The sequence below is a fragment of the Ranitomeya variabilis genome, chromosome 8, assembly GCF_051348905.1.
Source record: "Ranitomeya variabilis isolate aRanVar5 chromosome 8, aRanVar5.hap1, whole genome shotgun sequence".
Classification (NCBI taxonomy): Eukaryota; Metazoa; Chordata; class Amphibia; order Anura; family Dendrobatidae; genus Ranitomeya; species Ranitomeya variabilis.
The window spans coordinates 197,420,737-197,433,590 of record NC_135239.1 but is presented as its reverse complement, the minus strand read 5'-3'; the positions used below and the strand labels follow the sequence as shown (position 1 = coordinate 197,433,590).

Below are 12,854 nucleotides of genomic sequence, written 5' to 3'. Positions count from 1 at the left end.
GAGGGTGTTCTACAGAGAAAGAGGAGCAGGATCTCCTCTCCTGTGTGCGCCTTATAAGAGACATCACCACAGCAGCTTGTCTCCCAAGACTTCTATGGGCAGCTGTAACCTGATCTCTCAGTGAAGCTGGAAACTGTTTTCTGTAACTTTGATAAAATCTGAGAAAGGAGAGGAGACAGACATGATGAATATCTACAGAATATGTGAACATGTACAAAGAAAAAAAATCTTTATTTGACCCCAGAATGCCCCTTTAAGTATTATATACTTGTTATGGTGCATGACTGTTTGCGATCTCATTCTACTTTCAAGGGATATGTTCCAGCGAAGGCATAGGAAACACGGACGTTGAGGCGTGCAATGTGGGCTACCGACAACCAAGGCTCTGCATAGGCTGCAACGCGGACGAACCTTGTAAAACAGATGGATTGTTCTCCACAGACGGTAACGACCATCGTATTCTGATTTCCTGGCCCAATATCATCTCCTTATAGTGGTCGGCACCCCCGTGTGGCCACACAATGAAATACAATTTTTGCCTCTACAACAGCCTGGAGGTCAATACGTAAACAGTATATAGAGAGCTCCCTCTAGTGGAGGCTGCAGGCATCTCTAATCTTATATATGGGAGAAATTGGTGAATTTTCTATGCAATATTAGTGTAAAATATTTGATAATCACATTCCAAATTTGCTCTATTTTACCATAATCACATTCCAAATTTGCTCTATTTTACCATTTTTCTTCTTAAAGGGGTTGTCTAAGTAAAAAAACCCAAAAAAAACTTTATTTAAGAAACAGCGCTACACCTGACCACAGGATGTTTCTGGTATTGCAGCTCAGCTTTATTGAAGTGAATAGGGCTAAATACCATACGCAATCCATGACGCTGTGTTTGAACTAAAGAAACCCCTGGAATCGTGTTGGTTCACCCCCACTTCATTTAAAGGGATATTCGTGTTTTAGCAAAAAAAAAAAAAAAAATAATGGAGATTTGATAAATGACCGCCCCGTTTTGCTATCATTCCAGGTTATGGTTACCAGGTGGTATGTACAGACTGCTTGGAGGGTCGGGCAATGTACAGCAAGGACCCGGACTACTGCCCCCAGCCGCTATCCTCCATTGACTGCTCCTATGAAAAGCCCCAAAGCAACCAGGACGGTTATAGGAGCGGCACGGACCAGTCCCACCTGCCGGACTGCCAACAAAACCACAGGAAAACGGACGCCGGCGACTTTGTGTATCCCAGTAACCACGAGAGGGTTCCTCTCTTCAGTGATCAGAAGTCACACGTGTTAATTTCAGATGCGCAAGGTAATGACCGCACGGCTTCCCTCCTCCGCTAATCCTGTACTGTGTGCTCCTTGTTGCCGATACATGCAATGCACACTGGGTAAAAAAAAATGCAAATTACCTTTCCTGCACAAATTCCTATAAGCTGGCTAATTTGGATTTTAAAGGGTTATTCTCCCATCTTCAGAATTGGATATGTCGGCTAGCCCTTGGAAAAATAAGCAGTTCTGCAATTTACCGCTTCTTAAAATTTCCATCCGTTCTTCAGATATTAACACTTTTGTTTACAACTCGTTGCCTAGGAGACCGACCACCGCTGCTGTCTAGTTTGTAAGCTGCTAGTAACAGCGCGCTCCAGAGATCTTGGCCAGGTTCAAAATCATGTTTACTAGCGCAATAGGAAAGCAATTGTAAGCCCTGCGCATGTGCTGCCGTCTAACAGAGGTGGTCGGTCTCCAAGGCAACGAGCTGTAATCAAAAGAAAAAGCGTTAATATCTCAAGAACAGATGGAAATTTTAAGAAGCCGTTAATTGCAAAGTCGCTTCTATTGACCCGCGCCATCCGAATAATACCCATTTATGAAGATGGAAATAACCCCTTAAAGGAACGGTAGATAATTAGTGGCTTTCTTTAAAAAAACAAAAGCAGACCTGACCTGACCCTTTTTATATGATGCCGTGTATCTCTTTTAGAGTGGATGGAGCTGGGCTGCAATACCACATGCGACCTGTAAACAGGTGGTGGCGCTGTTTCTGGAAGAAAGTAGTCATGTCTTTTAAGTTGACCCTAATATTCTGCCATATTACGAATCCAGAGGCCCACACTGTGGATTACATATCTGAGTGTTTTCTTTTTTTATATATATATTAATGTCTCGTCTCCCTTTATTTTCAGGTTCACATCTGGAGCCGTTAATCTGGTCACATGACCCGGCGGCCCCGGACTGTTTAACACCGCGCGCGTCACATGCAAGCTATCCTCTACAAGAGGCCAAATTGACTGTGCTCTCTAACGGACACACGGCGCCCCGCGAACACCGGACGCACCACGGGTCATCGTGTGATTCCAAGTGACTCTTGCGGGCAAGGAATTGAAAATTTTGCACTGAGCCGGCACAGATCTCGCTACCTCAACTCCTAAACTCGCCATTCAAAGGGGAGAAGGAGGACGTTCGAAAATGGAGGTACGAAGCGGGGGGAGAAGAACCCCGACCGGATCATCGCTGGGCGAAACGGACTTAACAGACTTCTAAAGTGTTGGTGGCTGAAAACGTCAGATTGCATTTAACGCACAAAAATGCAAAAAGAAACAAAGACTCGTGTAAGTCGCGAAAGAGACGTATCTGATACATTGTACATAAGAGTTTTCATAAAGAGATATATAAATATGTAAATACCTAAAGGTTAGATCTATAAATCTATACGGAAATGTTTTACAGAGTCTATTTTGATTGTTAGCGCACGGGTCGCCGGAGCGCAGCTGTGAAACCCACCGACGTTTTTACAAAAAAGATGAATGAATTAGGTGCCTTACAAGAAATACAGGATGAGCTATTGACCGAGGGGGGCAGCAGAAGAAAACATTTTCATTTAGGTGCTCAGCATTTTAGGAAATGAGTAGTGATGAGTGAACGTGCTAGGATAAGGTGTTATCTAAGCATGCTCAGGTGCTAACCGAGTGACTTCCGCGTGCTCGAAAAATGTCTTCGCGGCTGTTCGATGGCCACAACACATGGAGGGATTGCCTAATAGCCGCAAGACATGCTGTCGCGGGGACTCAAACATATTATTCGAGCCCCCCGAAGACACTGTTAGCATCCGAGCATACTCAGATAACACCTTATCCCAGCACGTTCGCTGATCACTAGAAATGAGCCATGGGGCCGGTTTAGATGCATTTCAGCATCAGAATTACAACCGATCACACGTTTAATGGGTTGTACAGGATTAGGACGTTCTCAATACGGCGCCCCTCTCGTCCATGGGTTGTGTCTGGTATTGCAGCTCAGCTTCATTAAAGTATGGTTGAGCTCTAATACTCCGTGACTCATGGACAAGAGTGGTGCAGATTTTGGAGAAGTCATTTTTTTTTTTTTTTTTTTATACTGGTGGCATCAGACCGTGCGACGTCGTGTTGGTAGACCGCAGTGGTCACTTTCTGCCCCCCAATAAATACCTGCCAAGGCTTGCACACACAAAATGACCGTAATTTGCACTTAAACGTTATATTTTTGCATCTTCGTTTCAGACGTTGTGCGTGACGAATGTGGAAGGAAGGTTTATTACACATCCGGGTCACATTCCAAACATGGAAACTGTTACATCCCCCCCCCCAAAAAAAAAAAACCCAAAACCCTGAGATGATCTATAGAACCGCATTGCCTAATATTGTGGATCTTGGTCCATCTTACCCTTTATCGTTTCTCTCCAGTGACAGAACCTTAGGGGTCCTACCCTAGGGGTCTGCCCGATTCATAAGCTACTTGCCTCCTCTGATCATATTATTAGTGGCGGAATGCTGGAACGTCATCGATGTATCGTAACTAGTGATGGGAGAACCTGCTTGGATAAGGTGTTGCCGCATGTCCAGGGCCTAATAAGCCCTAGCTACCGTCAGAACCAACGTATGGGAGGGACAAACTGGGCAACTGCCAGGACCCACACTCTCAAAGCAAACACTAATATAAGACCCCGTGTTATGTATACGGGAGGGACGGAATTCTCTTCATATTGGTGACGTCTGTGACTCGATCACCTGGGATCTGCAGAAGGATTATTGCAGTACTCCGCCTGTGTAAGTCCTATGTAGTGAAGGGGAGCAGGTGATATTTAAAGGGCAAGTGCACCTAAGACAAGAATAATAAGTCAACTACTACTAATAGGAAGATGCAGAGAGAATCGCACTGCAGCCGGCTGCAGATTATTCCGTCATTGATTTCTCATCTTTGCTTGTCTTCTGTGCCCCCTTTTTTAAGAAAAAAAATAAAATAGTTATGGATGCACTTGGTTGTCCTTTTAGGTTTTCCAGTGTATCTTATGGAGTGTAAGGTCGCGGGCAATCTGAATATTGGATCAAACTGTGACATGGTGCGAGCGAGCCATTAAAGGGGAGCGCTACAAAAAACACACAAAAAAATGGTTTTGTGTATGCATTAGGGATGAGCAAAAATATTCCGAATACTTCTGTTCTCTATTGCAGCCGGACTTCATGTCTGGGGCCTGTTGCCCCTTCCTAGTCCCGGTGATGGCATGGTGGCCTAGGAAGCGAGACACACTCAGAAAATGAAGCCTGTCTGCCACCATGGCAGACTGTAGGTCAGGTAAATATTTTTTTTTGCTACTCCCTTGTATGCAGCCTCCTTGCTGAATTGAGTGTGGTCCTGTCCTGCAGTCATTGACTTTACAATAGTCTCGTCTTCTGTCTGCATGGGAGCTGCATACAGAAAACGGCAAGATTTTTTTTTTTTAACTAAGAATATTTGTAAATTCTCTAGCTTTTTTATATGCATTGGTGCCTTTTGAGTCACAAAAAAGCTAGGAAAGTCCTGGAAGTATAACATTACTAATTCAGCCCCTAAACGCCATTTTTCTGGTGGTCACGTGACCTCGTTCTCTATCCTGAGCTCGATAACCATAGGACCGGATCCGCTAACACTGTCTCGCTCGGTACTAGGTCGCTGTAATAAACCTTTACCTAAATTCACTTCTTTCCCCCGCATTTAACCCTTCATTGTTTATGGTTTCTTATGTTGTTACTTCCACGAACCCGAGGAAATGCTGCTTCTGCGAGGCAATGTGAAACGGAAGTATTACCTTTATGTAAAGTTATTTATTTATAGAAGATGCGGTACGATGTATGCGGCAACGTTTCTAACAGACGACATTGACGCGTCGACTAAACCGTTGTTTTTGTTGTTGAGAGATACAAGTTGGAAAATAAAAAATAAAAAATTTAGAGAGAAACTCGTGTCTGAGATTTTTTCGGCACTAGGTTGTTAGAGGTAACAGGAAATAAGACTAGAACTGATTTTGTACAGATGTAGCAGAGTTCAACTTTTTTTTTTTTTTAAACACTCCTCTACTACAGCAATATTACACCCCCCCCCCCTCCCACCAGGGCAAAGTATACACACAGCTCTGCTACAATCAGAGTACGTACACACAACCAGCTCTGCTACAACTCTACAGCAACAGTATACACCAATCGCTGCGGCAACCAAAGAACAAACAGATCTAATCCTGCTACAGTCATAGCGAGCGCCTCTACTAGGTTTGAACAGTCATTCTGTGCCGACAGTCCCTTTCAAAGGTCATTCCCACCTCCAAGATCCTATCTCGAATATGTACTAGGTGTAATAATAGCAAATATTTCACATCGGAAGTGTAGTATAGTTCTTCTGATTAGCTATGTCTCTTATCCCATGTGTAGGGTTACAACCACTAACAACTAACTCGCTATACAAGTGGTTGTAACCATGGATACCTAAGCTACTGCAATGCACATGGGGTAAGCAACATAGCTAATCAGAAGAACTACACTACAATTCTATAATTGAAGATATTTGCTAATATTTGGATAACATTTTGTACATGGCTTCTTAAAATGGAACTGGACCGTAAATCTATAGTAATAAATAATTCACGTAATGAGCAGTGGTCAGAATACAGCCCACCCCCAAGGATCTCAAGCCCACCCCAGGTGAGGCCATCTCCATCATGACACCGGATCCCCCTGATAGTGTGTGGAGGAGTCCTGAGAAACAGAACTAAATTGGGGCCTATGACAATGCAAGAAACACCACATAGAAATGTGAATCCAATATCAGACTGTTCGGTGCCACACTAGTCCACAGGTCATCTGTGGTATTGCAGTCCAGCCCTATTGAGTTCGATTGTGCTAAAGCGCATTACCAGGCAGAACCTGTCCCGTTTCTGGGTAAGAAAAAAAGCAGCCATCTGGTTCCCATCTTAAACCTCAAAGTCTGTGAAGCAAATATGAAGGCAGATCTGGCACCAGACTTTACAATACAAGCTGTATACATTATTAGTTGAATCTCGTAGGCCTGATGAGACTAGTGTATTTGCTTTTAAAATCAATGTCAAAATGGCTGTATCCTTTGGAGATACAGCAGGGACACTGAAGAGCTATCACCCACCTTGCTTGACAACTCCTCAGTGTCCCTCCTTCCTGTTGCTGAACATCCACAGATCTAGCTTGCTTGACAGCTCCTCAGTGTCCCTCCTCCCTGCTGAGATCTCCACACATCCTCTACCTATTATACGGGACGGAACCCCTACCCCTCTATTAACCAGAACGGACAATCATTGTGACACTAGGCACTAGGTCATGTTTTACCTGCAGAGTCGAAAAAGTTCATATTTCTTCTGCCGAATATCTCTAGGGACCTGCTATGGGGGCCGACCAAACAGGACATTACTGTGCCATGGGGACATAAAGGTATTTTTGGCTTCTGAATCTCATTTATGAGAGCCAAAGAGGAGTTGCCCATAGAATTTGATCGGAGATAAAAATCCTGCCACCGACAACTGTAAATAAGGACTTTTATTAAACCTTACAAAAGTTATAACTTTCTTTTTTTTTTTTAACAATCGTTTTCATGAAAGCAGAATCCTAAGTGCTCAGCTGACAGTTGGGTTTTGCTTCAATAGTGAGTAGGCAATAATCAGTGATCAATTGGAAATATTAGTAAAAAAACATTAGAAATGCTCATGTTGAGGAATACATGTGTACAGAAATGGACTGTAAAAAGGTTACGCCATCCCAATCCTGGGAAAAATAAAAACACTTGCAGCTATGTGGAAACCATCACCAAGTAGGTCACTGACAGCAGTAGCTTGCTGACTGTTTTCAGTTAGCAACAGAAGAAAATATCAAGTTATACCTGGGAAAGTTTGTGAAAGGGTTTGGACTTAGGAGGCCACAGTATTGTGAATTTACCGGTGACTTCCCAGCTTCTCGGTCATACAAGTATCTCATTGATATACTGGAACAGTCACAAGAGAGGTAGGTCCACCAGTATCGTCTGGAGCTTGGCTTTCCTGTGCATTCGTCATTTCCATCATTTCTGTCTTCGAGAACGGCACTCAGAAAGTTTGATTTTTATGGAAGACGTTTCTCGCTTCTTTTCGGACCTTTCACATAAGTAAGCTGCGGGCTTTGTCATAAGCTCCGAGGAAGATAAAACCTCCAAGACTGATTGCGGTCATTCTTGGCACAATACCAGCAAATAACCTGCAAAAAGGAAAATCAGATTCACTAAAATTGCAGAAAAGTCCCAGACTGCACATATGAGAAAATCATACCTACAGGACAGAATGGGAGGGCACCGCAATTGTGATGTCCGAATGGCAGTGGATTTACCAATTAAGAAATTAGTCTATTTTATGTAAAACTATTTTTTACTTCACTCACTTAGTGGTGGAATATCAACAGAAACCATTTTTACTGTGGGACTATTACCAAGTTGATCTTTATATGGGTCCCATCCTGTAATTTATAGTTTTCAGGAAGGTACAGCTATGGGGTCTGCGTTGATGCCCTCCTTTCCAATGAATAGAATCAATACTGATACTATATAATGCCAAGCTTATTGATGATTGACAAGAGTGTGAGCATCTTCATTAACACCATGGTGGACCACTGCGTGGCTCTGAGTTTCGGCTGCGTTTATTCCCCACCCCCTCCAATGTTAAAGTACAGAAAAAATAAAAATCTGAATCCCATCACTGCTCTGCCCCTACAAGGAAGCATAACTTTAAAGAAAGAAGACTGATGGCATTAACCAGTACCAGCAGAGGGAGTCCTACTCTTATAGCTCCGCCTCTTCTGTTCACACCCCCGCTTAGTACAAGTTTCAGATTCACTGGATTCTATAAATTCTCATATATTACACTTGCATCTGTTTTTTTTATGCAACCCACACTAAAATAACAACGCCATAGAAAGTGATGGATTTGGTGTAACGTTCATCACTTCCATTTTTCTGTTTGCTAAGGAATCTGTCACTTGTTATTCCGCCCCTCTGGTTTCAATTAGTGGGTCCACTTTTTTATTTTTTTTATTTAGAATCTTTTCACCAATTAGAAACTCCACAAGAACGGTGTTGCATTTTCTAAAGTAGAACCAGGCCTCGCTTGTAAACAGGAGTTGGTCGTATGCGCTGTTACACTCAGAGACTATTATTTAGTCCTTGCATCAATCATCAAATTATAAAAATAATAATAAAAAATAATAATAAAGTGCGGAGGCGAGTTATTAATAGCTCTGGGATTTTGTGGTAAGGAGTTCTGAATGCGGAAACCCGGGCAGTAGACTGGACAGTGCATGGCAGGATGAGCAATCCTGGCGCTTGATTTTTGTCTTTTTAAAAGGGATGTCGGGACTAAATGAAAGTTTTCGCGGTGGCTTAGTATGTTAAAAAAAAACAAAAAAAAAACAGAAAACTAAGCTATGCTCTTTTCCCGACACCTTCCGGAATCGAGGGAAGGCTGCTCTATGGTCAGTAGGAAGTAGTTGACTTCAAAGCGGCCGCAAGACTGTCGAGACCTGTGGTGTGCCGTGCCGTGGGGTCAGTTGACTTCTTCAGAGCATCAATATTGAGGAGGTTGATCACTGATGCATGCAGTCCTGCTGCCACTCTGTGAGCGAACGTGCTGGGATAAGGTGTTATCTGAAAACGCTCGGGTGCTTATAGAGTGACTTCGAGTCCCCCGCAGCTCTTAGCAGCAACACATGCAGGGATTGCATGTTGAACAGCTGGGAGACATGCAGGCGCGGAGACTTGAACATATTTTTCGAGCATGCCGAAGACACTCGGTTAGCACTCAAGCATGCTCGGATAGCACCTTATCCGAGCACGTTCACTCATCACTAACGGTGACATCTTATTGATATACATTTGCACACTGTGTCCTCAAACCAACACGACTCTAAAGTTCCAAAAGGAGCCTGTTTGCATACTCGGTTCTGCTGTACCAAGGTGCCATACAGGATAACCAGCTCGGCCTTTCCATGCTCAAGGCGTTAGTCAAGCATATTTAACTTTGCTGTTCAAGGTACCATCAAACCTATCCAGCTCCCTCTTTTTCCATGTGCTTCCCACCATATCCAAATGCGCTCTTCCACGCTGCTCCAGGTACTGACCCAGCTCTGCTGTTCCATGTGCTCTCCAACACCATTGGTCTATGTTGCTCCTCCAGCTTATGGAATTCATCACTCCAGGTGAGGCACAATGCTGAGACTCTATAATATGGTTTGGATGATCCTTGATTCATGCTTTTCTAGGAGATGACCCTCAAACATGGTGGTAAAAAAAATGGACTTCTAGGAGGGGCAGCCTTCTCGAAGAAACTGGGATTACGCAAATGTGAAAGCCATCACAGAAAACCTGGTCTGGATTTGGGGGAAAGTGACTTCAGTCATTAAACCTTCACAGGCCGAGCCCCAGCACGTGTGCACTTCTCCGGCAAAGACCAACATACAAGCCCTTGTCCATAATGGTTTTGCATGGTCTTCAAAAGTAATCGGCTTGTCATAGTTAATGGACATATGTAATTGAAAGGCGAGACCCTGCGCTTGTCCTGGTGACAGAAAGTTAATGCAAGCTAAGAAAAACAAATGGTTAAATCCCATCGTTTAGCAGTTAAACCGCTCTTTGCTTCGAGGATTTTTTTTGCGGATCAAAGTGAAGAGGCACTAAGTGAAATCAGATCTATTTTTGCAGATTTTGCCATATGGAATGTATAAGGAAAATAGCATAATTGTCCGGCCGGGGTACAGCTGGCTAGACGGCTGAAATCACATAATTGCCTAATTTCGCGTCTCTGAAAATGTTCTACGCGTTACCCTTTCTGGTAGGTCAGAGTTTACTCGCTCTCTGTGTTCACACTCGATGGCTGGGGGCCGCTGGCACCCGCCTATAATCCTCGCTCTGATCACGCTATAATCCGACGGATGTTTATAGGCCAATACATCTGGTTTGTAGATAGACCGGACTCCATTCCGAGGAGCTCGCTTCTCCAGCCGGTTGGAAAATTGCTGAAAGCGAACTCCTTCTGGATGGGAGCGAGTGCTCTTTCGGGATTTTGGGGAGTCATTTATTTTTTTTGGGATCGGTGCAATGTAAAACAGTAATTTAGGGCGGGGGGTCCTTGTATGCCATTGCTCCACCAAAGGCCTGGGATATCTTGTCCATGGTTTGTAGATAGACCGGACTCCATTCCGAGTCGTTCACTTCCACAGCAGGTTGGAAAATTGCTGAGCGTGAACTCATTCTGGATGGGAGCGATTGCTCTTTCGGGATTTTGGGGAGTCATTTTTTGGGGGGGGGATCGCTACAATGCAAAACAATAGTTGGGGGTGGCCTTGCATGCCATTGCTCCACCAAAGGCCTGGAATGTCATGTTGATGGTTTGTAGCTCGGCCGGACTCCATTCCAAGGCGTTCGCTTCTCCAGTTGGTTGGAAAATTGCTGAAAGTGAACCAATTCTGGATGGGAGTGATTGCTCTTTTGGGGAGTCTTTCTTTTTGGGTCAGTGCAATGCAAAACTATAGTTTGGAGGGGCCTTGTATACCATTGCTCCACCAAAGGCCTGTCGAATACAGGAAGAGTTACTACTGTAGCTCCATTCCCTTCCAACGGTAGTCATCCTGGAAATGCCGTGATCAAGCTCAGGACATAGTCCAGGTCTGGGAAGTTCCACTCCTACCAGGGAATCAGAGTTTGGGACACCCCCCTTTAATGCTCCAGATTCATCCATAAGCTACGAGGTCACCAGAAATGATCATGGTGGAACGGCTAATTTCTTCCCTGCATCTTATGGCTGCCAGGTGAACTGGGGGCGGGTACACCGGCGCCCAGGAAGTGGGTGATGGAGAGGAAGGAAAAAGTCTTTTCGAGAAAGTTTCAGGAAAACGTGAAGTGCCCGAGACGTTTTGTAGCAGTAACCACATACCTGTGTCTTACCCATTCCATGTACAGGCAAACTATCAAAATGTTAGAAAATAAATGTATATAATAAACTCAGAATTCAGTATGGACAGTAATCTCCAATAGGTACCCGGTGAGGCCGTGCGTTCTCCAAACGTCATGGAGCGCCAGCAGCACGTTTCCGCCTGCAGTACTCGATCCAGCCTGCAGGAGGGAAGAAAAAAAATGAGAATTTAACCTGCTCACATTCAGAATTGGAAAATTTATTTTCTTCACATTTGACTAAAAAATTTGATTTCCTTCTATACTTCCAACATTATTGCAAATACAGTATATGAGAGGAGAGTTCATTCATCGAACAGATGAAAAAGAAAAACCGTAAAATCTTCCTCTATTTCCCCTTTCTACCAGGCTAAACTACAAAATAAGAACAATTCTAGACCATTTCATAAAACTTTAAGATCGGCTTCTCAATGTCAGGCTCCTGAGTGCAGCAGTAGCCCTCCTCCTCTGCTCCATCTACTATACACATCCAGGCGCATGAAGCTCCAGCCTACAGGTGAGCGCTCATCATCAGGAGGAAAAACATTAATTTTCTTGTTCCAGTGGCATCGGTCTTATCAAATGGACACAAGAACATAGTAGATGGGCACTGCCAGAAAAAAAAAAAAACAAAGTCCATTAGCGCTCCATTTTTCTCTTTGCACTCTACGGCTCTGTCGGAATCCGGTTGAAACACTCAACGGAACGGCCAAAATACAATGTAAATGTTGCGGGAATTTACCGATATCTTCTAATTGTGGCTTCAGCTCATGGTCCAGGCGCGTGACCGAAGCAGTGACTGCCTATTACTAAACCAGCCCACTTGCCTGTCTACACATCAGTGAAGGGGGCTGGCTTAGGCACATACTTAAGCACTCCTCCAGCCCCTTTCTCCCCACTGCTAAAGTCACAGGCCAACAAAAATAATGTTTTCCAGTGTCGAAAGCAAAAAATGGAAGCAAGGGGTGAAGATCTGAAGCACCTGACCTAGTATAAACTAGTATAAAGATAACTTCTGACTACGGTTCTGGTCCCTGGAAAACCCTTAAAATCCTTGATAAAAAGGGGAGAACTTTGGGTTTCACCGCTGAGTTCTTCAGCAACCCCAAGAATGCGGCTCTGCAGAATGAATGTCCCTGTACAGTCCCATTAGCTCCATTTATTGTCTATGTGACTGAAAGAAAAAGCCGAGAGCGGTACTTGACGACTTGCCCATGAATGGAGTAAGGCGTGCTCAGATTGGACAGTGCAGACCTCCCGCTCTTGGAGCAACCAGATCCCCAGAAATTAAATAAAGACATAACTTACAAACTTAGGAATAGGCTAAAATTGACTTTGCAATATGCACACTGTCAAGATTTCGCTCTGTTGCTAGCTCGAGATCTTCATACTTGCAGTCACTCGATAATTATCTTCTCAATAAAACATTGAGAGAAGCCAGAAAAGTTGCTAGTCTGCTCACAACCACGTACATCACAACACTTGCAGTTTTGTGATGACAGATCGAGCTGGGAACAGAGGAGAATCCTGAGAGTGTGCATATTACACTGTGAGGATTCAGTCACATA

General features: G+C 43.9%; 2 protein-coding genes across 4 annotated transcripts in view; one reads left to right on the top strand and one right to left on the bottom strand.

The window, feature by feature from the left end:
• Positions 1–3,624, top strand: part of LRIG1 (leucine rich repeats and immunoglobulin like domains 1) — a 74,089-nt gene extending 70,465 nt beyond the window's left edge. The window contains exons 17-20 of one of the 2 annotated variants that reach the window (XR_013218335.1): positions 313–444; positions 1,031–1,315; positions 2,190–3,008; positions 3,127–3,624. Coding sequence is in view for 1 of the 2 variants with exons in the window: in XM_077276001.1 (XP_077132116.1) it covers positions 313–444; positions 1,031–1,315; positions 2,190–2,368 (596 nt within the window). In the remaining variant the exon portion in view is untranslated. Of the gene's footprint in view, positions 1–312; positions 445–1,030; positions 1,316–2,189 lie in introns of both variants that reach the window. The other variant, XM_077276001.1, reaches the window with a different exon arrangement.
• Positions 3,625–6,839: 3,215 nt separating this feature from the next.
• The window catches only part of SLC25A26 (solute carrier family 25 member 26), a 113,712-nt gene continuing 107,697 nt past the window's right edge, over positions 6,840–12,854 (bottom strand). For both annotated transcript variants that reach the window (XM_077275999.1, XM_077276000.1), the window contains 2 exons: positions 11,375–11,448; positions 6,840–7,547 (listed from right to left, as the gene is read on the bottom strand). In XM_077275999.1, the coding sequence (XP_077132114.1) occupies positions 7,451–7,547; positions 11,375–11,448 (171 nt within the window). In that variant the 3' untranslated portion in view covers positions 6,840–7,450. The remainder of the gene's footprint in view (positions 7,548–11,374; positions 11,449–12,854) is intronic.